The following is a 27,938-nucleotide window of genomic DNA, read 5'->3' as shown; positions in this document are numbered from 1 at the left end:
ACAATAAGACAGACTTACACTGAAGGTACAGCCCAACTCTTTGTATAGCATGGGTATCACCTATGTGTGTTGAAAAACTCCTTACTCCGCACAGTTGCTGTTTTATATCAGCATACGTAACATGTGTTTATGTGGTTAAATAATAACATAGCAGAAATCTAAGAGCCACAGATTGAGCTTTCCCAAAACACTTCCCATATGACTATTTCATTAAGCAGTAAGAGACTCGAAGCAACACGAATAATTGCACATAGGAAAGCACACTGCAGTAGTGAGGTCTTGACTAAATGCAACCAAACATCAAGGTAATCCCTCCGTGCAATTCAAACACAACTGCAGTCGCAGAAGTTACTTGAGAGGATGCATTTTCCCCCACCTTTGAAGTATTTAATAAAAAAACCCATAAAAATAGCCCCAGTGCACTAACCCTGCCTCTTAAATCTTCTGTGCTTTGCTTGGATAACCACTGCCAGCTTGGCCAGCTTCTACAGCAGTTTCTCAAGCCAACAGCACATCAATTTTGCTCAGCTCCAAGTCACAGGGTGTTCACAAACAAAGCACAGGACAGGGATTTGTCTCAGATATGCCGAGTCTCAGCAGACAAACGGATGGGAATGATTTTCACATCAATTAGCCAGTGCAGAGAAAGAGGAGAACAAAGCCAAACTGAATGGATGTGCCACAATATTAAGCTATACTTCTAGGCACGATGCTTGCAGCTGTAATGGCTGTATAGTAATGAAAGCCACTCTAACTTGTGGCAAGTGTTTTATTACCAGTAATTAAGAAGAGAGATATATAGACTGGTTGCATCCCCCTGTGATAGCAAAAACAGTGAATGGAAGGGCCATTGTTGCAATTATACAGGTAAACTTCAGATTTGATTTGGAAGCCAATCACTTTCAGAGCTCTGAAACATTTGGGGAAGTTCTTCTAGTGGGAGTAAGCCTGTAAATCAGGAGAACATGATACTTCTTCAATCCCATTCCCCCCCCCCCCCCCCCCCCCCCCAGCCTTTTCTTGGCAAGCTGGCACCAATTTGGCACTTGCTGTCTCAAAAGCACGAGGATCGGGGACTAAGCGAGCATCATTTCAGATGCCTTTCATTAAAGTTTTGGCAAGGGCTTAACTACTGCACACAGGTAACATGTTTGTTTACTGGGATTTCTCCAGCAATTAAAAAAATATTATCTATCTACAACCTCCACAGCCCCTGGCACAAATTACCAAAGCAACTCATCTATGCCTTTCAGCAGCTTCTAGTTTGTTGAAGACACACCATTCTCAAAAAGGCAGCAAGCAACCCACGCTACCAGGACGTGCCTGTGGTGACTCCACAGCCACAGTCCATTTCTTATTTCATTAGTCCTGCTGTCATATGTAAGAGAAACGGGTTGTTTTAGTCTGGGCTACTTCTTCTAAGTGAATGCAAGCTATTCTGTTGAACTCTGGGCAATTTAGATACAGTAAATGGAAACTTGTACATGATTACTGCCATTAGATTCTTTGTTTAATTCTAAATTGAAGTTTATTATATCCAAACTGTTAGCAGGTACGCTGGCTTGAATGCTGTACACAACAATCTTTATTTCTTGCAGGGAAAAGACACTTAGGCTATGAAAGCTGCCTAGTGCACCTATCTCAACCCCTGAGACTTTATTGCCTTTTCTGAAATCCTTTTGCTTTGAGGAAGTTGGCTTGTCCCCATTTTACATTTTCATTTTCCCTTTCTCCTTTTGCTAACGTATTTCAGGTTTGCACAAAATGCAGGGATACAGTTGCAGTACTAACATATCACAGAGAAATAAAATCTAAGCACCTTACAACCTTAGTCAAGTCTTTACTGTACAAGGAAAGCCTGAGCCTAGTCTTTGCAGTTTAGCATGAGACTATTTGGTGCTTCAGTAGATTTTGTTTCATAACAAGTTAACTCTTCGTACACATCACTGCTGCCATTTTAAATTTATATGCATTTAAATCAAAGGATTGACAGCGTGAGTTATGTTCAGAGGGCTAGCAGAGGCATCTTCTGGAGTTGGCAGGATGTATTTATATGGTAACACTAGAACAGTTAATAAAAAATACAAGATTATGCTTGCATACACTTCATTCTGCCAAAGGCTCGGTCTGGGTTATGTCTAGTCTAAAATGGGTTCTGAAATATCAACCAACCTGCATGATACCGGAAAATAAGCTACCCTCCAGACTGTGAAGCACACATTTGGATACCAAACAACATTGGTAATGGTTTCAGCTCCTTAATGTAACATGAAATAAATGTTTCTTTCAGATTTTTCTTTTTGGTATGCTTTTTAGAAAAAGGTTCTTACTTCCCTGTTTGAGCAGTTGCTGGGGCAAGCTAGAATCACTGAGGCTGTCAGACTTTCATCTATGGTGGAATTTTGCACCAGTGGGAATCTTCCCATGAACGCTTCACAGGTAGGCAGGTTTTCAAAACGCTCCTATGTGTGCTGAAGCAATTCCATGCCCAGCCAACAGTCAAGTGCTAATATCTGTTAGTTCAGAAACAAGTCTTCTCCTACATCAGAGACTCACAGATAACTCCCAAAGAGAATGTCGCCTGGCAGTTTTCAGATCCAACTCTAAGTATTTAAGTTGTTAGAGTACAAGAATATTTCAGCCATCTTTCATCAAATATTTTGGTTTGGTTTTTGTTGTGTTTTTTTTTTTAAAAAACAACCAAAATTTCTTTGACTAAAACCAAGCACATTTGTTGCCTGAACACAAAGGAAGGTATGAGCTGAACACTGCTACCAAAGAGCATCTTGCCAGTGGAAATGAAGCAGTGCTAACGTGATGCTATTATATACTTCTTGCAAGCCTGTGATCTCCAAAATGAGTTATTATTAATGAAAGGACTCCAGCTGTATTCTGTGGGACTGCCCTGGACATTTACTTTCGTAACCTGTGATCGGCAGAAGGAGGGATGGAGCTCAGTAATGGCGCTGGCACATGACAGTTTCAGTTCATTGAATTTATGATGTGAAATTCCAACTCTGATCATGAACACCCTCCCTCCTCTCTTATGAAAATTAATTCACATGAATTCCTGATTAATAATAAAAGGCCCTGCCATCAGCATTCAGAGCCCCAGCCGGGGCTGTCATGGCTCAGAGGGCAGAAATCTGCTTAGAGCTACAGGAGAACCCAACTGAATTTGTGGCGTCTCAGTCTATGAATGTGTAAGCACTTCATCTGTTCACCAAAACACAATGTGCTGAAAAGCAGCGGGCAAAAGTAGCTGTAGATACGATGGACCATGAGCAGGGCTAGGTGGCAGCATGCAAGCATCAAAACCAAGGCAATAAAGCTGGTATTGCTGGACTTCCTGAAGGATCAACAGGAAACTGCCCACACCAGCCGTTTACTTTTACCAAGGAAAGGATCAAGCTAATTCACAATTCTAGACACTTACATTTTTCTTGATGTTTCTAGCAATGGCTGTATTATCTCCCTATGGTGTTTGAGTTTGATGAGCAGAGAACGATTGGATACCGTCACTGTTTTTGTGAAGCTGGAAAGGCAGTGTTCACTCATTTTCCCTCCACCTGGGAATGACGACAAGCTGATGGAATGACAGAAGTCCTACTTCACCCATGAACAGAGTTCCTGGGTCAAAAAAGCCATTTCCTTCACTTTATACTTCTATTTGACCACATTTAGTGTACAAGGTGGGCAAAGGGAAGTATTTGCATCTTATTCTGCATGTGGCTGTTGATATTGCTGAAAATAACATAGAAAGTAAGTTTATGATATGCTACAGCACAACTATTAGTACATCCACGCTACTAGAAATCCAGGGGAAAGCTATTTTCAAACAGATTGTCTCAATGACCAAGCGTTTGTTCAACTGTTGTGGTTCCTTGTTATAACAATCCTAACCAGGCAACTTTGAAAAGGAGTGGTGCTGAATTAATACACAAAACAGTTAGCAGATTGATGGTCTTTATCTTTTTGTCCATACCTCCTCATCTGTGACGTTCACATCCACTTTTTTTGATTGAATGGCTTTGGTTACATAGTCAATGTTGTTTTCTCTGCAGTAATCAAAAATGTTCTTGTCCTCTTCCCTATTCAGGAAACAAAAGCAAAAGCAGCGCTGTGTTACTGAACAATACAAAGGCCACATGCACATCATATGCTCTAACTTTGCTACGGACATTCCAATACTACCATTGGACTGAAACACTTAGTATTGCACACGCAGAATAATATTTCCCCCCCCCCCCCAAGTTAAAGAGACAGAAGATCCTGGTTCCTAGAAAACAAAGGTTATTTTTAACAGTATTAGGCCAGCACAAAAGTCAGCTTATTCCTGTGAATTGGCACAAGAAGTCCTTAAAACTAGCCAGCAAAACCCATGTTCAAGTCCTGGTATAAATCACTGCAATCCTACAGAAGATAAAAGGCTAAAGCTGCTCTTCTCCCTACTATACAGACTTGTAACAGCCACCCTGGGTCAGACCAAAGACCCTTCTGATGCCATCCATCTCAGACAGTGGCCACTAACAGTGGCTTGGAGAAAAAAAGCAGCAGAAACAGGGACACATGCAAAGCAAATCTGTCCCCAGTTGGATCCTCCCAGTGTCAGAAATTCTGTGGTTTAAGGATTTCTGTAGCTAGAACCTGCATCCAAATAAGCATATTTATTAGCCTCTTCTAGGTCTTTTTTCCACTCTGTTCTGCTCTTTAACCCAGTCATACTCTTGGCCTCTCTAAAGGACAAGCTCTACAACTTCATATTCTGTGTCTGAAAGGGTGAGAAGTGGGCAAATACTTTCTTTTGGTGGCTTTAAAACAGGAGCCTGCTATTATCGGGTACTCTTCGGTAACTAATTGTCCAGGGATTTATGACATCTTTGGTGTTTGCCTGACCACAGGGCTCGGTTTTTATTCACCAGCCTGCAAGTGACCCAACTGCACTCCTCCTCTTTGCGTTGACAGTGTTAAGACAAAGCTTGACCATGATTGCCGCCGAGAGCAGCAGGCTGGTGTAGGCAGGGGGACCAGCACGTGCCAGGACACCGGTGTGCGCTCGCTTAGGTCTGCTTGGGGGCAGAAAGATCAGGTTGTGGTATCACAGGTGCTTGAGTTACACCCATAGCTTCTTCTAGAGCTAAAAGCTCTACAGTGAAACTTCTGTTCTCAGCAGCCAACCAAACAGAATCTCTAACAAAGTTAAGACCTTTCACAGATTCTTAAAACATTACAAAAGAGCTTTGTATGAGTGACTGGAGCTACAGTGCTTTGTGGCAGTTAAAAAAGCAGGTGGTAGGAATCTTTAGCAAACGGACAGAGCAGACCCAAGACATATTTATCTTGCTGTATAAATCTGCACTCATCTATCTAATGGTGGGAAGTTACTGACACCTGTACTGCTGAGAAAGTACAACTCTCCTACCATCCGTGCTGGTATGCCAGTGGAAAGTTTCTTACACAGCCAATTTTTCTATGGAAAAGCGGCTATGCCATACTAGCATGAGGCAGTTTTACAATAATAACTTTAGGTATAGATACACTGATAGAACTGTGTTGCTAGGAAGAAGTAGAGAGGTCATTAGTTTTCTGGAAGTAAACTCACATACTACCCTCTCTAGTTTCCAGATGAAAATGGTGGTTCAAATGAATCCATCAGCATTATTATGGGACTTGGCAGCTTCACAGGAGTTAAACACAAAGTAGCTGGCTCTCACAACATCCCCAGTTTTCAATCACCTTAGTTTAAGACAGTCTGGAAGTTCAGCAGGACTCAGACCTGACAGCCTCAAAGGAAATTCCTCATCAAAGTGGGAAGTTGCTGGAGCAGGTCAGACCCAGTAGGGAGGTCGCTCTGCTGTGAGTCTTTTGGGCAGGACAGAACAGCTTCTGCAATGCAATGGAGCACTGAGAACCCATCCCCTGGTGCTAAAAGGCAGCAGTACTCCCCTCCTATTCATTTGCACTGCTCCTGAACCTCACAAGCTGAAAAGCATCAGACCAAGCAAAAGTAAAGTCTAAACATTATTTGCATTTCTGAGCAACAGGTTGCAAAGAAAAAGTTAGGCTGTTTGACCTGCAGTCCCCCCAAAAAGAAAATACCTATTGTCACCAAGACGACATCCCCCGCTCCCATCAGGACAGGCAGAGCTCCATGACACAGCTTTGACTTCATCTTTTATTGTTCTGCATCTAGCTTACAGTTACACTCTAATTCCTCAGACCTCAAGCATCTGTTTCCTTCCTCAGTGCCAGCAAAAGATGGGAAAAAGTGCCGATACTCAGCTCAAGTCAAGAGTCAGTCCAGCTGAGTCAGTCCAGCTGAGTGGAATGCTGCTTTCTCCAAAGAAGTCACCTCCTCTGATCTCTCTCACCTTGCTCCATTAGTAGCACCATTCTCCTGCATATCACCGCTATTCTTGGTATGCAAACAGTCCTTTCAGACAAGAGTTGCACCTTTCTAGTGAAGAGCTGGCTGCTGCACAAGATTTCACACTCCATGTTTAGGCCTAGGCACATTACAGGGGTCTTCCAGTTTCTTAACCAGTTCTCATGAACTCATTTGTTGGAGGTCTTGTCCACTCACTACACACAGGCTCCTGGGAAACAGATCACCGCGTGCTTTAGATGCAATTACTTTGAATTCTGGAGAAAAAAAGAATCTCATGGTAGGATTAGAAAAGGCAAAAGCTTATATTGCTCGAGATGGAGCTTGACAGATTCATGATGGAGGTCATGAGACGTGCCTGCCCCTACTAACAAGGGCTGATTTGATATGCTGGGAAGTCCTTCCAGTCCTACCTTGTTAGTCCAACCTCTCAAACACACCCTGGGCTGCTGAAAGCAGTCCTTTGGGTGAAGCTGCTTTTCAGACAACACTGTACAATAACTTGGTTCCAGCAGCTTTTTCCCCATTGCACAGTCACGCACTTCATTTATTACAGATCACTCTCCTGTTAACATCAGAGCAGAGCCTAGCCTCTCCCCGCTAGAGGAGCCCACAACCATCCTCAGTTACTCTCGGCTGCTTTGCCATGTCACAACCAGGAGCTCTGGCTGCGCCCTCCATCCCCAGCAGTGATGCCACCCGGTCAGCTTGGGCACTGGCACTTCCACGTGCTGCAGAGCCTGGGTGGCTCAGCCCTGCCAACCTCGCTCGGCAGCACCGGAGGTGTCAGAAGGTACACAGCAGCGATAAAGCAACTGACTGTGCCCCATGGGGAGCATGCTGCAGGGCCTGAACCGGCGGAGAGACGACACGTTAACGCTGACATACCAAACCCAGGCCATCTTCCCATTGCAGCTTCCAGACAAGACCTTTACAGTTTTTTCCCAAGGAAATTATAGTCTGTAAAGGGGAAACGACCTGACACAGCTATTTGGATATGATTTAGCTTTTCTGGAATAGCCACCTCTGCAAATACTCTATATATCCCCCTTCCAAAAAGCCACTTTCCTTCCAGAAGTCTCCACAATGGAATTAATCCAGAATAGCAATTTCCCCACCTTAAGAGAAGGTTTTGGGAAATTTCATCTTTCAGCTCTGCATTTATTTCTCAAGCTTTAAACCATTCCTCTACTCCCAATGCCCCTTAAAAAAAATATTTAGCATGTATTATCTCCAACTGTTCTATAAACATTAACAAAGAGAAATAAGCCCTTTTCTGAATAATTTGAGGAAAGCCCATGCAGTTGTAATGAAGACATTCCACCTGCAAACAAAATAGCCATGCAGAGCTGCACTCCAGACATTTAAAACAATTTGATCTAGTTGCGTGCCAAAAACCAAGAAGGGAAACTGAGAAAAGAGCTCAAAGGAGTTAAAACCAGATTTTTGGAGGGACCAATATTGGGGAAAAAGCTCCACTTGAATGGTGTGAATGGAATCAAGACAAGTTATTCTTATTTGCTGACTTTGCATTCAAACCCACACAGGACAAATACAAAACACAGCCTGAAAGCCTTGGAGCTCAGTTGGTTTTTATTTCCCCTTTATTTCACGTGTGTTTGTGTACATATTGAATAATCCCTCCACTGCAGTAGCTACAAGAAAACAAAAAGGATGCAGTGTTTATATCAAACTGGTTCCTAGCAGGAATTTGCACTCCGCATAAAACTAGTAAGAGTCCACAGCAGGGCCCAGAAACCAGTAGAAACAATCTAAACCCAGACAGAAGCACATCAGAAATACAAAAGTAAGACTGCAAAGACACTGCTCAGGTAATGTTGGGTGGTGGCGGTGGTACATGACCCATAGCATTTCTATCAGTTTTCAGAAAAATCTCAATTTACGTAAAAATACAGCACTTAAGGCATTTTCAGATGTGAAAGACCATGAAACGCAGTCTCATGGAGATATGCACAATTATTTAAAACCTGTAGCTACAAGGAAGACTCAGATGCAGTTTTGTTTTCATGTCAGATTGTGTGACATACAAGCACTGGCTCTTTTTGTCGAGCTAAAAAAGAGTCTTCAAGTCAGCAACCACCTGACTGTCAGTAAAGGCAGTGAACGTGTTTACATCTATTTTCTGAGGATGGCCAGAAGGGTTTCTCTTCTTCCTTGCTGACACATGTTCAGCCCCCAAAGGTATTTTCATCTGCTCTCCCCCATTCCCAGCAAGAGATGCTAATTCTGATTTAACGTTGAGCTGAAGCGTATCTGTTGCCTGCAGGTAACACATGGGCAGCTTTCTCCATCTTTGAATAAAAGGATGTGGAGGAACTTAAATGAAGCCACCTCTCCCCAAGCTTGGAAGGCTTCACAAGCCTTCTTCATATGCTGTCCAACACACGTGTTGAGCCAACAGTTTTTAAACAGCTGATGGAAAAGATCTGCTGCCAGTTAATCAGGCTTCACTTCCTTCTTACCTGGAGTGCTGTAAGGCTCCTAGCTTTCTAAGCAGACACTGAGAACTGCCATGACAAAGGGCACAAAAAAAGACTTGAAATTCAGACATTCTACCCTCGCGCAGAGAGCATCCTCCAGGTTTGCCCTGTCCCCTTCCTCCCCCCTCGCAGGTTACCTCCAGCACAGAGCTCTGGGAAGAGGGCTGTGATCGGGTGCTACTTTGGGCATCCTCTCCCCTTTTCCCGGGGCTGGTCCAAGCCACGTCCCAGTGGCCCCGCAGCAGAGCGGCCCCGCAGCAGAGCGGCCCCGGGTGCCGCTAACAGGTGGCTTCGCCCGTCTGCTTGGCACGGTGCTGCTAAGCGAGCAGGAGCGCGGCGGAGCGGAGCAGGCAGCGTGCGGGGAGCTGAGAGACACTCGCAACACTTACTGTTTATGTCAAGGCCCTTGGCCCCCAAGGGACCCATTTTCACATAATCTATAATTATCTCTTCGCTTTAATCGCCTCGTCACTTCTGAGGCTCTCCTGGGCACAGGAAGAGGAAAAGCTCATTAACTGAACCTTTTCTCCTCTCTCCAGCCACCCATAGCTTTTAATTGCTTGGTGTTGTTATTATCTATCAGTGCAACTGGGATCATTTTCATAAGAAAGGGTGGTGGGAGGGAGGGAGGCAGGAGCGGGTCCCTAAGGTATGCACCACAGACAAATCTTTGCTTTCTCAATTATTTATGCCAGCTGAGGTTTTACAAGCTGAATAAATCCATAACTCAAGTTTATTTTGAACCGGCAGGCCATCCCAGGGGAAGTGTTGCCCACTTGCTGCCACACTCGCATGCTGTCCTCCGAGAGCCGCCGGGACATAGCGAGACATGTGTCATCCAATTCCCCACCCGTCACCGCGCCGCCGCACGCACTTTGGTAGATTAGCGGCAGCGCTGGAGAGGAGGCGGCCCTGAAAACCCCCAAATAGGAACCGTCACCGAAGGATGCGCTCTCCCAAAGGTAAAGTGGGCCTTGGCAAAGATGGCCCTTTGCACAACAAAGCAAAGCCCCAAGGGTCACCACTCCAGGGACAATAAAAAGCGGGGGAAGCAATAAACTTGGCAATCATCTTGGAAGTCAGAGACTTGCCGGCTAAACAGCACCAAAAGATCATCCATTTCTAAACAACACTGACCTGAAAAAAAACCCCAAACCCCAGCTGCCTGGACTCACAGGTGTTTTGTTTGAGACACGCCATGGCTGAGCACGCTGCGGGCTGCTCAGGCTCCGCACCACCGGGAAAGCTCTTCCGCAGGGACTGCACAGCCCAGCATCCACACGAGTGACAGACATCTGCGGCGCAGCCACCCAAATGCACGCATGATACCGGCACGGGCCCGTAATTCCCAACATGGCAAGGATGCCAGCTCCCACATCTCTGCAGCTTTGCACTCATTTCCAGTGCTGGAGTTCCCAAAAGCAGGACTGGAGGGAGAGAACAAAACCCCAACTGTGCTCGGGAGCGCTGGGCTCGTCTCAAAAGCCATCACCGCTCTGAAGCGGTATCCTTGCAATGGATGCTGGAAGCAGCTCTTTAAAATTCAGCAGCCTTTGTGCCTGACCACACGCAGCGACCTCTGGTATTTTCTGCCAAAACAGTTCATTTGTCTCGCACAACAACTAATCAATTCCCGAGGCCATCCATCACGGGGGCTCGCGCAAGCCGGCCCAGCAGCAGGTCCAGATGGCGGCTGCGTTAGTGGGATTAATACAATTCTGATAGATTACATGGCATCAGGCAGGCTCCTGAATACAAGGGATGCCTTCTCTGCACCCCGATCTGAAACAGAGCCCCACTGGTGACTGGGGTTGCTCCCAAGCATTATGGGAAAGGGTGGAAGTTTCTCCCAGAAAAGGGCTTCTTCAGCAATCCCTTGGGATGGCAGAAGCCTCCGTGCCGACTCGTGGATGTCATTCCCATGCCAACATGCCGAGGCTGTGTGGAAGCAGGAGGGCTCCTCCAGTGGAAGTGGAAAGGGACACGGATGTTTGGCAACGTTATTTCGCATTCTCCACCTGCCAAGTCAATGCTTTCGTTTGCTGGAAACGCTTAGAAACTGCCTCCCCCTCACCCCCACATGAAAAAAAACTGCCTGAAAAATAACTTTAAAGTTGATTTTCCAATGCTATGGTATTTTTGGCATCTCTCTCAGTTTGTGTCTCAGAGTAGATTTATATTGGTGACACATCAGTCAACCTCATCTCACTGCTCATTTCCCAGGTTTGTGAAACTGTAATTATAGCTATTTGATCATGAAAGAGCTCAACTACTACTGCTTTTGTTCTTGTAATAAGACCAGAAAAGAGACATAAAGCTTTATGTAGCAGTAAAAAACCCCACCGCTATACCCAGCCTGAAATCACAGACAATTTCTAAATCCTTCCATCCCAGGGAACCTCCAAGTCCCATCCTCAATCATCAGCATGCGTTATTTTTATGTAATGCCCGAAGTGAGATAAGTGATTTGCAGAGAAACACAGAGGCAGAGCACTACGCTAATACATTCTGCAACTGCTCCCCATTAGTCACTGGGGGCACTTGAGCTCTTTATTGCCAGGGTTTATTAATGACTCCTAATTGATGACCAGTGCCCAGCACCCCAAAGTAAATAACTGCTACACCTCATTAGCTCAAGAGACCTTCTCCTGATTTGAGGATTGATCTATGAACACACAAATTGCACTGATTTAACTGAATCTCTTTCTAAATTGATTTAATTAGATCAGCATAACCTGTTTCTGTGGATGCTCTTGAATTTATTTGGAATCAGTGCAACATACTTCTGTGAGTCAGACTGACCATTTTTCTGTCTTGTTCTCAAAGCAGAAACATTTGAGATAATTAGCGATAAGGCAAAATCAGCCCTTGCACCACCCCAGTTCCTCCTACTTCTGATCCAGCTGACTTTAGGGGAGGGTATGGACAAAGTACAGTTACCAATATTTACAGATTTGTACCCTAAAACCCAAGCATTTTATTCCACAAAAGCAATGTAAGCATTATTTATGCATAATTTTAAGACACCCAGTTTGAAAGCAATGGCATTGCTGCTTTGCTTGGTAGTTTACTGCTGATGGTAAACTAGTGGTTTACACTATTTAAAACAAGAGCTCTCATCTTCCTATTACATGGCAGCAGCCTGGAGAATGTTAACCGTTTGATAAACTGTTCAAAAGCTGCTGGTAAGAATAAAACAAGCGAACCTGCTTAGGTGAACCTTCAAAAATCCGCACTTGCATTCTCGTCTATCTCCTGGTGCAAGGCGAGGTCGTGACGATGGCGAGCTCCAGATAAATTAGACAGCCTTTTCCTGCCTTTGCATCAGCGGAATCCTAAAGGGCATGCGGTAGGCTGTGTTTGGCAGAGCAATGCCTGCTGAGAAATTGCTTTCAGCAGTCTGTCAGAATCCATGACTCCAGCTTTAGTTTTTAGTACACAAAATAAGGGGTTTTTTTGCTTATTCTGAGTGCCTTAATATGATCCTGTAACTAGAAAATATTTATCCTATCAACAGCCCTGGGAAACAGAGACTAAAGTGGTTTCATTTATATTCCAATCGTTGCAAGCTTACTGTAAAGCTTCAGTAGGCCCACCATAAACAACGGAGTCAATAAAATAGTCTGCATCAAAGTTTTTTTCAGATCTTAGGTTTTGAGGTAGCATACGCATAAGACACTGAACTTACAGCACGGGACTTACCTGTAACTATCAATGTATTTAAATTTATGCTGGCTCAAGCTATTTTCTTTCCCCTTAAACATTTTCTTCCCCTACAGAAAATGCATTATTTTTTTAAGACTACATTCTATTTACAAGTGCACTGAAGTGTTACTGAATGCTAACCTTATGTTCTTGTAAGTAACCACTCTCAGCCTCAGAAGTGTCACCCTTCTCAGGCGAGTGGTATCTACCAAACCATTTCACTCCGCGCTCTAGATAAACTTGGATGCCAACTTGAATGTCCAGAGCCACCCTCCTTTGGCTCATCTGCTTGCAAATTTGGTACCAGTGCAATTTTGCTGATGAGGACTATGCTTTTATTATCATCACCATTAGAGATGTGCCTCAACTTGCAAACATTTATTCCCTGTTCCAGTAAGAGAATGAAAGTAGACAAAAGCCAGAACACATGGACAACTGCACCAAGAAAGCTGAAGCTGTACAACCTGCATGTGAGTGAGATTATGACACTCACTTCCTACCCTGCAGCTGAAGGCACCGATGCCTGCAAGTCAACCTGTGCTAACGTGAGTTTCCATTCTGCCAGCTGAGTCAGGAGACTTCATTTAACTCACTTTCAGCAGAATCACCCTATTCTAGCTGCGTCAGAGACTACATCTGCTTACACTCTCATTCATAAAGACTACAACGATATCATACTAAACATGCAACACGTATGTTTCTCATGGTATGTTTGGGGGAAAAAACTACTTGAAACTGTACTTATCTTCAAGCCCTGCACAAGTCATGTTCTCATGGAAATAAAACAAAAATATGACAAGAAGATTTAGACTAGTCAAGACAACCAGAACAAACTCTCTTTTCCTTTATGTTGTGCTGTATTTTGTGTCCAGGAAGGGTCACAGGCTTGGGATAGCTGAGACTCTATAAGCACTGTAAGACTAAACATAGCTCACACTTAACAACCAACACTGGGCAGCACTCATATGTTCCACTCCTAAAACAAGAGCTCAAACAGGATTTAACCACAAGGTCAAAATGAGATCAAGGATGTTGGCCGAGACCTACACTGACAGAGCAGGGAAGAAAAAGGAGCTTGTGGCTAGCAGAAGTGCTATTTATAATTCCCCAAACAGTGTGTTAAACCAAGGTCATACCTGACCAACTCTGGTCAAGATCCAGGGGCAAGTTAAAGACGTGTTGGCTCTCCACATAAGGCAGAGAAGGCAACTCCTCGCCAGCTGTTCCATCTCGCTATGAAGAGGACTGCAACACCGAGGGAAGTGTCTGCATTACTGCCATGCAGAAAACTGCCACCCTATTTGCTTAGGCAGAACAGCCATATCAATTTCTACCTGAGCTCCTCGCAAAGGGTTTGGAGCCACCTGCTCAAGATTTATTTTTCATTAGTTTGTGACAAAAAGCCAAAGAAATGCTGTGTTAGAGTTTTAACACTTTGGGAAAGTTCTCAGCAAGCTTGGGAAGCTATATGTAGAGAAATCAGTGTTTATCTTTTAATTTCCTGGGGCTAAAATGATATAAGACATTCAAAAAAAACAAATGGGATCACATACACATAAATGAGTGACTGTAACATGACAGCAAACACTGCTCAAAAATTTAGTCTTCCCTGACTGTTCATTTTAACTAAAAATATGATGCTGTATACTGAAAGATCCTCCAAGCAATCATTTAGGTATTGGAGTTAATATTATACCCATGATTAGTAGTCTAGAACAGTAAAAAGCCAAGCAAACAAAAAAACCCAGCTGTCCTTATTCAGTAGCTAATGTCACTTACTACTAGCACCTTGACAGTTTTTAAATAGCAGCCATTCTAGTTCAGTAAATGCGATTCTGCTATGTCTACTGCAGAAGCTAGAAAGAAATTAATTTGATATAAGGTACAAACTCTCCCTGAAGGCAAACATTGTCCAACATTAAAACCTTCACTGAACAATCCTTAATGAATGTATTGGTAAAGAAATAACTATTTGAAAAAGGTACTGTCTGAATAGCTTTCTATTAAAAATATCCAATATTACCTTTTTGTAGCCATATAACTGAAAAATGGGAAGCCTTGCCCTTCCTCCACATCTTGCGCTAGGGAAAGGTTACTACCTGGCAATGATACAGGCAGTTATTGATTTAAATGATTATGAACCTGAAAAGTTCTTTCCTGTCATTTATTATCCTGTTGTAGTTGCCACCACATTTGTGCAATATTAAAAAAAAAAATCTTAACAAAACGACATTAGAAAAATACTGGTTTTAACTGAAGTCCAGCACAGATAATCACCTGATTGTTTCTTCTTGATATAATGAGCTGACAACTGGGCCTCCGAATGCAGTTTTGCTTTCCTTTCCCCTCTTCTCTGTTGTCTGAAAGAAAAAGAAAGATTGGTCCAGCATCCTGGTTCCCATTCCGTTCCAGCCTGTGCCACCCCTCTGCCACCTCCCACCCCTTCCCCTGCCCCAGAGATGGGATCAGCCCTCTGAAAGCCGCATCTTCACGGCAGACGGTACCCCACGACCCTGCTCCATCCCGAGCAGCTGGATGGATCTCTCAGCAAACCGGGTCAATGCTCCTCTGAAGGTGGCCCAGAAGGTCACCTGAAAGGTAGGCTTGGCAGTCCTGCTGTCCCGCTCACGACCAGCCAAAGCACGGCCTCTGCAGCACTCCCAGCCGTGGCCCCTTAGGACCCAAAAGCTGAGCCTCTGTGAGGTAGCATAATGTTATGTTACTAGATTGCAAAGCTTGCCTTTATAAATCTATTTAATATAGATTTAAAATTAAATTTTATAATGGGCAGCATTTCCAAATGATTTACTCCCAGGAACTCTAGGATTCCGAATGATTCCCACCATAATAGAAATGAACAATTAGAATAATGATTGATCGATACGGAGCCTCAGGCCTACCTTTTCAAAAAAACATCCTGCAGTTTGGTATCTCCAACTGGCTGACTTTACATGGATGCCAGACTTTCAGAAAGGGTTAAGTGCATGCTGTCTGAAAGCCTGACCCTATTAGGGGGTGCAGGGCACCGGCAGCCCTAACTCTTCTAGGGCATCTAGTTTCTTGGTCTTCAGGTAAACAGTCAAAACTGGTTTGCAATTCCCTGCAGGAATTCTTTATAAAACCAGCCCATTAATTGCAACGTGCTGTTGTCAGTGGACAGTTCTGCAGCTTTCCGTGATGAGAGATTATCACACTCAGGGTGAACAAAATCAGAAGCAAAGGGAAAGCCATCCCAACCTTTAGCAGTCTCTCAGTAGCTGAAATACATTGCTGATTACACCAAAAAGCATTGCTGCCTCATCAGAATTCTACCTAGAAAGATACTAGATTATTTTTTTAATAAAACTTGTTTCCATTTGTCTGTCTTCCTGATCTCTAGACTGCTTTTGTTTTAAATCAATTTACTGTTTCTCCATAATACATTTATTTTTTACATTCTGCCCAGTTTGAGCCAACCAGTTCCACCTTTCAGCTCTCCTGTACCTGCTCAAAGCTGTAATGTTTGGGTTTGCAGATATCACCGACATATTTCTTTATGAGAAAAAATGGAAAGGAAATTGGCTTTGAAACCTATTTTATGGCAAGTAGGCTTTCTCTAATTTAGAGAAAAAGGTGACACAAAGTTCTCCCTTCCTGAAGGAAAAGGGCTTCAGAGTCTTTACAGTGCAATGCCCCTCTTAAAACATTATTTAGCAGAGAACCTTACTGTCCATCAATTATTTCCACACCACTTATAAAGAAAATTAATTTCAGATCATCTCCTACTACATGCAAGAGTTACTTCTATGAAAGGAAGCTATATTCACAACTAGTCTATCTCCTTCGATATTGAGGGACAGTGATCATTCAACCAGTATCAGAAACTACAAAGCATTTTTAATCTATGTTCTTTCATCTCTTCCCACTACAGTTTTTGGTTGTTGCTTTTCTTCAAAGTCAGAAACAACACTTGAGAAAATACATTTTGTCTTTCTAGAGGCAGAAACTGTAAAAAAGGTTTCTTGGATTAAATTCACCTTCTTTGCACAACCAATGAATTTCTACCAAAGATTAATCACGTTGATTGAGTACGCATAAGGTCATCGGGAAACTTAGCGATAAAGGCTTCCCAAAAATGCTCAGGCAAAAAACTTCTCTGGCTTTTAATCCATACACAGGTTACTTCGTCCAAGTAGCTTTTATCTCATCTCTTTCACAAAGAAATAGGTAACTCAATATTCAATTTATGAATGCTGAACCAAGCTTATTCCATCACAGTCTTCGATACGTAGAACAAGTTTATGAAAAATGTACAGGAAAGTGTCAGCTATCCTCTCAGAATTTAATGTGTGCCCCGACTCTGCAGAGCCATGAAAGACAGCATCATGGCTCCACCATTCATCACCACTGGACTTCCCAAGGGGAATCTGTCCAGCTACAAGGAATGCTTCTTCCCCAAAACGTTAACTCTGCCTTGACGTAGATACAGACTAGTTTCTTTCCAGCCGCCCCTGACAACTTGCTTATACACCATGAGCTCATCTGCCCACTTCCAATATCTGCACTACCCAGCCTGCCAGGGATTTGCACACAGTATCTGAGCACGATGTACCAAACTGGGTAATGAAAGAAGTGGAACAGAAGCAGTTACTCCTTCCAAACCGCATCGCAGCTATTGCACTAACAGGAACCACTGTTTTTATTCATTGCCCATACTGGCTGAAGGGATCGGTAGGGTGCAGATGCACTTTCCTTCTCAAATCTCTTGACATTTCTACAACAGAAAAAGGCTGGAAAGCAAATGCTACATATACACAGATAACAACCAGTGAGTTTAAAGCCACACTACCCTGCAAACCACAATGAAATTAAAAACTGACACTGCAAATTTTCTCTCTCCTCTGTTAAAAGAGGCGCTAATAATTAACTATGTAGCTCTCAATTAAGCCAGCTCAATTTCTTTCACTGCTGGCAGCGCTGTCCAAAAGCACTGCAGATACACATGTAACTAATGATAGTTAAGAAATAGCATGATCCCAAGCTCCCATAATTTGCAATCTGAATCCAACAGAGATGACAGCAGTATTATCCGCAGCGAGGACCATGCAAGAGAGATGCTATAGAAAAGACAAAAATTACTGTGGGTTCCATGAGTGTGAGGGGGTTGCCTTCAAACTGCCAGTTAAAAACTGCGTGAATAAAGGGGAATTTGTGACAGCACAGGAAGAAACCGTGGAGGATTGCGCTCAAGTGCCAAAGCACAGGCAGCAGCACGTAAGAGACCTGGAAAGAGATGGTAAAGAAGTATTAAGAGGCCTTAAGAGGCACTGGAATTTCTCATTTACCCCTAATTCTTGCCCATTGATTCTTGGTTGCTCGTGTACAGTTAAAGCTGATACCAAAGTCAGTACTATTCTCGACAGTTAACTTTAGTATGTGGATGTGGTTGACCAAAGCTAGCATAAATCATGGGCAAATACGTGCTTCAGTATGCAGCATACGTACTCATTAAGAGACATTTTCAACTCCCCTGACTCCCGATGCACTCACAGACTGGTGCAGAGAACTCCACTAAGCCCAGAACTATCCTTCTCAAATGTCACCAGGAATGCCAGGAGAAAAGCCGCATTCCTCCTGGAACAGACAGCAGAGCATCCTCATCCCTGCCTCGAGTGCACTGTATTTGTCAATAAAAGACCAGCTCGATTCAAGGTACAATCGCATCTCGACTGGCTGTCACTGACAATGCTGCTCCAGACGGCCTCAAAGCCTGACAACCACTTTCTGAGCAAAATGGAAATACAGGGACTAATATTTGCTAACATCATTAATTCTTTTTTTTCTCCACTCCCCCTTCTTCCTTTATCCATGATGTCAAGATGTATACTTTTAAATTGTTGTCAGCCATAAAACAGACGTCGTGTCCCAGTTCAGAGGTTAACATATAATGACAGACACATTAAAAAACCCTGTCCAATGCCTCACTGAAAATTTCAGCTCCATCTTCTCTTCAACAAGACAGTAGCTCAAACTCACTTATAAGCTTTAACAACATTAAAGTCTAATCATGATCGAAAAATAAAGGCAAGAGAGAAGATAGCTTTATCATACTAAGCATTATGGAAACAATAAACCACTAGAGACAAACGTTTTCTTTGTGAGAGTTTTCAGTTCACCTTCTGTTTTGGTCTTAAGTCTCCCATGCTCACCGCATGATCCATTTCTCCTCTTGAATTTTTGCATCACTTGTTATAGAGATGCAAGTGAACATCATGCAAAATCATCAGTGATTAGCTGGGACCGAATGGCACACAGCTATTTTATATGTAGGGCAAGGCACTCATGAATCTGACAGAAGGAAAGGTACAGAGAAGTCCTACAAAGACACTACAAAAAAGCAGGAACAGCACAAGTTTCAGTGAAGCTTTAAAAAACACCAAAACACTACACACACCAAACCCAGATCTTGGAGTTAAAAGAACAGCTAGACCCTAGGCATTGGTTAAATGTAGGGCACCCCAGCTTGATCCAGAGCAAAACAAGAACTCTGCCTGGCTAATTTCACACATCTAGACACCCAACACAAGCAGCAGCAAGAGCTGTTTGGCACGGCACGTGGCTGTGCTGCCCAGCACAACTATCAACCCCCCCAATTCCCTCACATCTCACTCTGGCTTTTCTCCACACCTAAAACCTTTAAGTACCTTCACATAAATACATATTTAAGAAAAAGAGAAAGCCATTAGCAAAAAGGTTCATCTAATCAAAATACTTATCTTTGAAGTTACATTGGCTAACGGCTTAAAACAGTCAAGATCCAATTTCTTCATCATCACACATCTTGGAAACAGAAACGTGGGACAACTTAAATGAGCTATGCATCAGGATCTGACACCTGAGCCACTGCAGCGCATGGAAGAAGTTATTTTAGATTAGAAGGAGGATCAGGGGGGACCTTATCGCTCTCTACAACCACCTGAAAGGAGCTTGCAGCAAGGTGGGGGTCTGTCTCCTCCCCCAAGTAACAAGTGATAGGACACAAGTCAAAGGCCTCAAACTGTGCCAGGGGAGGCTTAGACTGGGTGTTGGGAAAAATGTCTTCACCAAAAGGGTGGTCAACCACTGGAACAAGGCTGCCCAGGGAGGTGGCTGAGATACTGGATGACCCCTGGGCATACTTAAAAAGGTATGTAATGTAGCACTTGGGGACATGGGTTAGCGGTGGGCTTGGCAGTCCTGGGTTAACGGTTGGACTCCATGATCTTAAAGGTCTTTTCCAACCTAAATGATTCTATGATTCAATGTTCAGAGGCTACTTACTGTACTGTTTTTCTCCTCCTCTGAATCTGACACAACTTGAGGCAGAGCAGCAGCTGTATCCAGCTTTATGGTATGGAGACAAGAAACACTCCCAGCAAAATTACTACTATCAAAACTTCTCAAGTGTTTCCACAGCAGCAAATACATAGTACAGATTTCAGTCTACATGCGTTTTGCATAATTCACCTTCTTGGAGCAATGGGTGAGCTGTAGAGGAGGGTTTCTCCATAGCATGCTCCCTGGCTTCCCCGCATGGCCCTGCGCAGAACTCAGCGCCAGGGCCACACATTACCTTGCTCTGTACCACTTTGCAGGAAGGTGCAGACACACAACAGCAGAACAGTGAAACGCCCTGCTCAACAGGAACGTGGCAGCCTTCAGCAGCCACCAAAGAACCAACCAAAATCTGCCTTGGCCTCGCAGGGTGCCTGCAAGGGCTCTGGGGTACAACTGAGGCTCCTGAACTGGACAGTCTGGAGGAGCTGCAAGTGCTGGATGTTCACAGAGGTCTGCTTGGGCAGGAGAAACCCTAGCCCAGGTCCCAGCGCCCCAAAATACACCTGAGAGGTGATCAGCAACTCCAGTCTCAGCTGCCACGACAGGACAAGCAACATCCTGCAACCTCATCAGGCTCACATAAAGGTACCAGTAAATCCCTGAAGTGTGCTGATTGAATTGTAATTAAGCTGGTACAGTCTCAGGTGACAAATTTTATAGAAGACACTTCACAGTTAACCCAACAGTAGACCTCGAGGCCTGCTTTGCTGGCCACCATGTCCCCTTAATGCTTTGGATTAACATTTCTGGACACAAATTGAGAGGAGTGAGGATTATTAGGAAGCTAACAAGAAAATGTAAACTCTCCTAAAGTTTCAGATACTCACCCTCCTCCTTTCCCTCTGTGCCACAGCCTGGCCATCCCCCTGGGAAGGGAACTTGGGCAGACACTAATTGTATTTGACAGCAGCAATTACACACAAGGCTGGAGATTAGAAGCTCGTTAATTGTGTGTGCCATAATTGCTGCCGTCTTTTCCTTTGCTAGTTAAGGCCAGTGCCAGGAAAGCCAAGGGGAGGAGGGTGCTCTCCACCCCAAATGCAGGTGGTCCGAAGATGAGAGCCCTTGGACAGGGAGGAGATGTCCCTTCTCCCCCAGCACTGCAGGAGGCTCCTGACCCCGGAACAATGCAGGAGTGTCCTCTGGCAGATCGGCTAATGAAGCATGAAATGAGGACAAACAATGTTCTCTTCCAAAGGTATTTTCCACCTGTATCTTTCTGATTTTACAGCTCAGCTGAACTTCACACTACCTGCAGCAGGAGGGCAGGATAGTATTAACCCTTCAGAGGTGATGCTACTAGAATAATTATTTTTTTACCATCTATAAAATTAGGCACTACGTTAAACGCTCAAGCAGGATGCAAAATCCTCCTTTCCCAGCTAAAATGCGTGAGCTCAGCATTTCTCACCACTCTTCACAGACTGGCAGAGGCCAGTGACATCCAAACAAGATAAAAACACACCCTGGCTGAGGGCAGCCTCTGCTACAAAGCCACCTTTCATGCAAGGCTGCTGTACGCTCCGCACCAGGCGTATTAATGGCCGTCATAAACAGACTATTTTAATATTCCTCTCTCAACAATCCCTCTTGGCTCCCGGTAGCAGCTCAGGGAGAGCGTGCACATGACTCAGCACCTGGAGCGTTTTCAAGAGACCACTGAGGATCTGTACCATTTGAGCAAACTGTCCTGTAAAAAATGGCAGTACACTCCGCAGGATAACGTGGGGCTTGGTTGTTGGTTTGTTTTGTTTTAAATATTGCAGGGGCGGTTTAGTTAATATTCCATTAATGGCTACATTTGGAAAAAAAAACACTTTTCTGGTCCTTTTAAACCTCATCACATGATTTCCTCTTAAAAAACACAACATAAGACATGGAAAATATTTTCCGGATTACATTCAAAAAATAAAAACAAACACACTATAATTAATGTCATAATTAAACAGCACTGTGATCTAAAACAAGGCCTTGCAGATTACTCATTTAACCTATAACGAGTTAGTTAATAACTGCACCATAATCACAGTTGGAAATTAGTAGTAAAGACAGTCAGGGGAGTGGAAATAAATGTAAAATGCTTAACATAATTTTGAGTAAGTTTTATACTTGCCAGTAGCTGTGATTTCATGACTCACTGTGTACATTTTAACATATGCATGGAATGAAATAATATGCTCAATCAAAAAAACCCTAATGCAGTGGCTTCCAACACGTTTTGATTTGTGGAGCTTTTTTTTTTTTTGAATGGAAAACCAGACACAGAGGTGGCAAACACAAGACCACCAGCAGACTTTCCTTTCCTCATCCCCTTTTTGGGGACCCTGCAGTAACTTGCAGACTCCCAAAGCCTGCAGACCAAAGGGTGAAGAGAGTGGCCTGTTTGCACCCTCCCGACATGAGGCAGCTTGCAGAAATCTGAGCTTTCACGAGGGGAACACAGAGCATTGCATCGTCAGCCCTGGAAGCAATCAATCACTTCTGTCACATCACCCATATGAAAATCCACAAATGCCCAGGCAGAGGGGACCAAGCTATAGATACAAGCAGAGCCTGTACTGTAATTGCTGGTTTTGGTCAAGTTAATGCAAGATATTCATTTATATAGATTTACACAGACATTTGTATGAGCCAGAAGTATATTCCGAGACAAACTGGAAATACTGAAAGGCTACATAGCTCGAGATGAAACACGTGCTCTGAAGCTTGAAAGCCAAAGGCAACTCTCACTTTTGAGAAACAAAGGAAGGACATCAGCCCCCACCCCCAGCCTGCCTGTTGACATAGTCATCCTGTACTTTCTGGAGTGACACTGGGCCAGACAGCAGTACAGCAGTGGCAGAGGCCAATTTCCCCATTCGCAAAAGGAACGGCTCCAAGGCTGTTTGACCAGCACCACTGAAATGTGTTTCCTCCAACAGATCTGGATTGTGAAGGCAGAGCGTGGATTTATGAGCTCTGCAGACAGAGAAATATAAAATGAAGAGATCTTCACTGGTCCCTGTCCCCACAGGCTCAGGCAAGGGAAGGATCTGAGCATCCCAGCAGGAACAAAGGTTTCTGACGTTATGGTGTAACCCTTTGCAGGCTCAGCCAGAAGGATGCAGCAGGATCTGGAGGCAGCTGCCCAGCGCCCTGCACTGCCGCTGTGTCTGAGCCTTTTAGTGCCTTTGTGTTGGTTAGTTCAGCTCAACACACTCACAGGATGCTCTAGAGACATTGAAGGAGTGCCATCTTTTCTTACAATAGCAGTAAAGGGGTACAATAGTGCCCAAGTATCTAAGTACTAGACAATACCTGCTCTTTTAAAGGATAACTCTTTTTCCACTCTAAGAGACAAATAGCATTTACAAGACATTAACCAATGTGTTAGCTAATTTCCAAACAACATCTTAATCTCCAGTAATTACACTCAATACCTCCTTGATACTTCGTGTAAAGAGCAAGCTAAACATAACCACTTAACCTTGTTCTAACATGAAAAGCTGTATTTTCACTAAAGAAACAGCCCAATTATGCTATAGCTTATGTTACACACAAAACAATTACAACTATTGAAAAGCATATGCTATTTTTAATTAACACATGCTCTCTTTTAAACCAGCCTTTACACAACCGAATGGAAGCAGCAGGGTACACGGACCCTCCCTGTGTCTGAATACCATCAAATAAATGTCTACAACTCTATACCTAAAAAATCAAGGTATTACATACTGCACAGTAAGATAAATTCGTAATTTCTACCCAAGTTCCTGAATTTTGTAACAGCATCTGACACAGCACGTTGAAATTTCTGTAACAGTTTCAATTACTTTGAAAAATTGGATTTTTAATTAGAGGTTGCACCCTACCCCTTTTAAAACCGCCAAGTTGCTAGCACAGCCTGGCGGGTTGCTGGCCAAAACAGGAGCAAGACTTGGATGAGAGGCTACCACGATCTCCTGAGCAACCTGTAGAGCAACTGAACGTCCGCCTCCTGAATGCCCACCTTCTTCTGAGCACCCCAGGAAAATACTGGGGTCCAAAGATGTCAGGGAGACTCTCTGCTGCTTGGGAAGTGGCCAGGCCAGCAGGAAGCTAAAATTGAGCAGGGAAAGCATCTCTTACCCTGCTGTTCCTCCCCACCTCTCCTTGCAACTTCTTATCTGCTTTTTGTCCCCTTCTAGACCTCCTGTTACATCAGCCTTACGTTCAGCCTGCTCTTTCAGCCTCTGCTTCAAGCCCCTAACTCATCTCACTGCCTGCTTGCCTGCCCTGTCCCTACAGCCCTGACACCATCCTGCTTGGTTCAACACCTTCCCTCTGTCAGCCCATGATGCAATCTCCCCAGATCCCAATTTTGTAATGCTGCTTAGCAGTACTGAAAGCTTCATTTTCCCATTTGTTTTAGCCCATGGAATGTCAGTACAGAAATGAACCTAACAGGAAAGTTTTGATTGCTGGTGGAGACACTTCTCATGCAACAACACCGCTCTTTCTGCTTCCAGCCTTACACAGCTGTTTCATAAAAACAAGCTTTCCCATACTTTTGTTAGCCACGTTTTTGTTGCTGGCGAGAAGCAGCATTGGCTGCTAAAATCTGCAGCAAATGAAGACTGTGTATGACATTCTGCATGTGACATTTAAAACCATTCCTTGCTTTGCCAGAAACTGCCACCTCAAGGAAAAAAAACGGCAGAGGGCAACACCTGGTTGCACCTCAGCCACTTCAGCTTGTGGTTTGACATCTTAAATTCAACCTTGCCATCTCAGATTAAGCCATGATCTTGGGCTCTTCCTGGAAGCATCAGCACCTATCCATTTTTTGTCAACTCAGCCACAGCAGCAACAATCCACAGCAGAGAATCAGCAGCAACTTAAACCTGATCTGGTGGCCCTTCTCTGATATTGAGATGCTTTCTCAGCTAGGAGAGCACTTGCTCAAGTCAAGTTTTAAGATCCCAGAGCTCAGCTGTATCCCATGGTTCCAGCCCCACAGCTGCGGGAATACAGAATAACCAGGTGCTGTGGGACTGCTACCCGTGCACTATAGCCATAAAGCAAAACCTGTTACTTCTGGACATCTATTACAGGGGAAAGAAAACCACCAAAGTCCCGGCTCCACAGAAAGTTACACATTAAAGCAAGTACCTTGCCTCATTCTGTTACATCTTGTCATCACTGAATGCCAGTAGTTTGATATATATACTTAAATTGATTTGATGGGATTTTTCCTCCGTTTGCCTCTGGTATATCTGGCTAGCATGCAGTGTCTTAATCCACCAGTAAGCCAGGAATCATGACGCTGGGGTGCCACACACATCACTATGCTGCAGCAGCACACTCAGCATCAGCAAGGCAGAGCTACATTTCTAATTATTCTTTTTTCTGAATACATTCCAGATAGTACAAGGTATTTTTTTGAATTAGTGCAAGATGATGAAAGTTAATTCACTGACAAATTCAAAAGGAAAAAAATATTTCATCTTTGCTTGAATTTTTAACCAAAATCACTGCATTGGGAGCCAAAACCAAGAAGCCCCTCAATTTCTTGTTTACAACCCCAGAAAACAGCTACTGTTACATCTGAGTAGTTGCGAGAGAATATATGATGCTGCCCACAGTACGCTAACAATACTGTGCATCAGCACTGCTGGATCTGAGCTGGAAACACAGGGGCTAACATCGTTACAAGCAAAAGTTAGCCCTTGCAGGGCTAGTAAGATTGCATACTTAACATACAGTATGTTTGTAGGAAGGAGGGACAAAGAAAAGGTATAAATCTTTGTCATGGTAATGCTTTACTGTGAGGAATTTCAGGATCATAAAAACATGGGCAACCTCTGTACAGGATTCCAGCGCAGCTTTCAATACACTACTGTTTGCATTGCTGGTTTGCTTTCTAAACTTCAACCTTTCTAAAATACAGGCTTGCAGCTTGACACTGTTGTATTTCAATCAATCGCTTGAACGAGGATTGCAATGTCATAAATAAAAGGAGCCGAGACCATAAATTTCTGCAGAGATGTAAAATCAAAGAGAACAATCCAACAGAGTCCCAGGGGGTGGGAGGCTGACACATATTCCAGCTGTTTATATTTCTATATGAGACACTCGTTCATTTTAACTTTTTCACTTCTGCACAGCTTTCCAGAACCACAATTCCAAAACCCCGAAAATCTCACTCTGGATCTGGCACTTTGTTTTGTGCTCTGCAACACAATGCAGCTGCGGAAGAGAATAAGCCCTATAATTTATCAATCTTGTCCACAGGCAAACTCCCAGACCACCATGGCTGACAGCCCCACCAGCACAGCACCCCAACGCCTGGCACGCGAGTTACTTGCTAGAACAAAGCATCCTCAGGACATCTCTGACAACTCCATCCTCAGGCCACGGGTTCATGGCAAACAACTGCCAGCTCCCATCCACGCTGTCATCGTTATGAACAGAAGTTACACATACTATTTTATTAATCCACTCTCTCACTTAAACAACAGCCAAGGGATGGCAGCATTCTCTTCCCAGTACTGAGTGAGGACTTGTACTGCCCATGAGCCTGTGCTGCTTTCAAAAACAGCAAGGATAAACAGGAAACTGAATTTGATGTGCTGCCGAGAGCGTAACAGTCTATACAACAAAGCAGGCAGGCAACACGCTACCTCCTATCTGGTGTGCCAGAGTTGAGCTATCTTGCATGGAATAAAATTGATAAACAGTTACACATGCAAAGACAGGGACAGAAAGGTAGCAAATAACATATGGACAGCTATGTTTATGAATAGGACCTATATCGAGTACATAAAGCATCAGAACACTTTTCTCATGAGAAGGTACAGAGAAGCAAAGGATGCAACACTCTCCACCTTTATTGCAGAAGAATGAAGAAATCTAGTTCATGTTTGTTCTGTGATGTTTTACTGTCTTACACAACAGGAACAAGAAAACATCCCCTTGCTAGTAAGAAAAATCAGTTCCGAAAGCATGCTCCTGAAGCAAAACACTCAAGGACTAACTTATACAGCTAATAAACTGCCATTTTTCCCAAGTGGATAAAATAAGGTGGGTGACTCTGCCTGTAGTCTTCCACATATGAGTAAGGTGTACGCAAACTGTGAGCTTTTGTTAGCCATGCACAGCATAGACTACTCCCTCCCACAGGAAGGCTGCATCCACCACGAACCCCGCTTGCACAGCTGGCAAGAGGCAGCAGGGCAGAAGAATTCCTCTGTGTATTAAGATCTAACCCGCCTCAGGACACCAAACTAACACATACTGCAAAACCATTCCCCCAAAACCCCCAACTCTGTGGTTTGCCTAAACCCAGAGAACACTGCAGTCTTACATGCTCCAAGGCCAGAGGCCTGGGGTGGCTCAGTTTCTTGGTTTTGTTCTTAATTTCTAGTCCTTCCTTTTCCGTTAAAAGAGTAATAGTAAAAAAATATTGGCTTGTTGCTTTGTTTTGTTGTGGTGGTTTTTTTTTTTTGTTTTGGGGTTTGTTTGTTTTAAGGGGAAGAGCCTGATTAGAGTTTGTGAATGATCTCAGTAATTTGCTTCTTCCAATCTGGTCATCCATCAAAATAAGAGATTTCAAATTATATGTAGTTCATAGCGCAGTTTGTTTTCTGCATTTTGGTACAATTTTTATTCTTAACATTTGGGAGAAAAACAGAAAGCCACACATGAAATTCACTCAGTGTGAACTGACACACAAGGATGTATGTATACACACCCAGAAAGAAACAGGAGCAGCGAGGAGCAAAGACCCCGGGGCAGCACTGCTGTGGAGCTCACAGGAGCGCAGCAGGCTGCTCTCCCCAGCGTGCTGCATTAGCGCAGCACAGGAAGGCAATCTTTAAGGAGCACAGCCATAACTCGATTAGTCCCCACTTTACACGATGCAATTAAATTGCTTTTATACTACAAAAGAAATAAAGTCACTAGTTTCAAAGTTTTTGACCTCGCAGTATAGCAAGCCATAAATTGAGACGTTTACCCAAACTAACTGCATA

General features: G+C 43.7%; 1 protein-coding gene across 2 annotated transcripts in view; it reads right to left on the bottom strand.

Annotated features, from left to right (window-relative positions):
• ACBD6 (acyl-CoA binding domain containing 6) overlaps nt 1–27,938 on the bottom strand; it is an 88,030-nt gene that overhangs the window by 46,370 nt on the left and 13,722 nt on the right. For both annotated transcript variants that reach the window (XM_080407460.1, XM_080407459.1), the window contains exons 4-5: nt 14,869–14,951; nt 3,986–4,091 (exon numbers count right to left, since the gene is read on the bottom strand). In XM_080407460.1, coding sequence (XP_080263586.1) covers nt 3,986–4,091; nt 14,869–14,951 — 189 coding nt within the window. The remainder of the gene's footprint in view (nt 1–3,985; nt 4,092–14,868; nt 14,952–27,938) is intronic.

This window comes from Falco punctatus, assembly GCF_963210335.1.
Source record: "Falco punctatus genome assembly, chromosome: 11".
NCBI classification, from domain to species: Eukaryota; Metazoa; Chordata; class Aves; order Falconiformes; family Falconidae; genus Falco; species Falco punctatus.
The sequence above is the reverse complement of the archived record's forward strand: the minus strand, read 5'-3'. Positions and strand labels throughout refer to the sequence as shown.